Source organism: Austrofundulus limnaeus, unplaced genomic scaffold, assembly GCF_001266775.1.
Source record: "Austrofundulus limnaeus strain Quisiro unplaced genomic scaffold, Austrofundulus_limnaeus-1.0 Scaffold1572, whole genome shotgun sequence".
In the NCBI taxonomy this organism is placed as follows: Eukaryota; Metazoa; Chordata; class Actinopteri; order Cyprinodontiformes; family Rivulidae; genus Austrofundulus; species Austrofundulus limnaeus.
In genome coordinates this window covers 31,691-32,959 of record NW_013953974.1, presented here as the reverse complement: position 1 = coordinate 32,959, position 1,269 = coordinate 31,691, and the positions used below count along the sequence as shown (strand labels likewise).

At 41.2% G+C, this 1,269-nt stretch overlaps 1 protein-coding gene across 1 annotated transcript in view; it reads left to right on the top strand.

Moving 5' to 3' along the window:
- ptprma (protein tyrosine phosphatase receptor type Ma) overlaps nt 1–1,269 on the top strand; it is a gene marked incomplete at both ends in the record, with an annotated part of 45,867 nt that overhangs the window by 38,392 nt on the left and 6,206 nt on the right. The window contains 1 exon segment of the mRNA XM_014032906.1: nt 169–205. Within this exon segment, the coding sequence (XP_013888360.1) occupies nt 169–205 (37 nt within the window).

The following is a 1,269-nucleotide window of genomic DNA, read 5'->3' as shown; positions in this document are numbered from 1 at the left end:
TAAACACAAATAGGTTTTGGCATGAAACTGTCTAAATGTTGCTTTGTGTGTGTGTGTGTGTGTGTGTGTGTGTGTGTGTGTGTGTGTCTGGAGGACGTAGCCAGATGTAACAGCTCATATGTCGGGAGTTGTGTTGACAGGAAACTAATTAGTTTTTCTCTCCAACAGGAGACAAAGATCGACTGTGTTCGAGTGGCCACTAAAGGTGAGACACTGTTCTGACTTTTATTTTGAAATGTGCTGAATATTTTTAACCGTTATGGTGTTGGGTCTTCTTTTCAAGTGAAGCTGCTGTGTTTATTTTTGAAAAGCTGAGTAAACATTCTGATTTATTAAAGGTCAGATTTTATTACCTGACTAGTTTTAATGTTTCAGTCTTTGCAGTTCACTAATGTTTCATTTTCTAACAGGCCTTGGTATTTTACTTTGAAAGGTCTTGCATATTATTATAATTGAAGGAAATGTAGTTTGTTAGGGTTTAGTGTCAGTCATGCTGATGACTTTAATCTGCAGTGTATTTTTTCAGAACATAATGTRTTCTTCATCAGATGTGAAAAACGACACAAACACATCCTCAATATTTAAAAATGTTTTTAAATCTTTATTAAGCTTCTTTTGACTGGAAGAAGCTGGGAAGTCTGGTTGGACCTGGTTTTTGATGCTTGACTTCTGGTCTGGATTTTACTGCTACTTTAGCTGCGAGGCAGTGAGGTGGCAGCCAATGAGACACAGATGGCCGTTAGCTGCTGGAGCRCTAAGCTAATGGCTAGCACATTGGTCCCATCCAGAAGTATAATGGCACACAGATGGCTGCTCATGGCTGACATCTGTCCTCGACTTTGTCTGTCAGTCGTTCAGCAACAGGAAGAACCGTCCTCTGCAGATCCACACAAACACRAGTGGAAAAACAAAGAAACTCAGCTTCATGTGGCGCCAACGCTAGGCTAACTGTAGCCTAATGACTAGGACTGTATGAGTGTCTGGAGAGCAGTAACACCTGAGCTAAACCAGCTAAAACACAGTCCTCTCCCCTGATGAACATCTAGGATTATCTTCACACACACACACACACACACACACACACACACACACACACACACACACACATAGAAACTTGTCTGCATCTATTTTTTTTGCACAGTCGTCTCAGAACACATGCTCGTTTACACAAACATGCAAACACACATGTTGACACACATATTTATCTCCACACACACACACACACACACACACACACACACACACACACACACACACACACACACACAC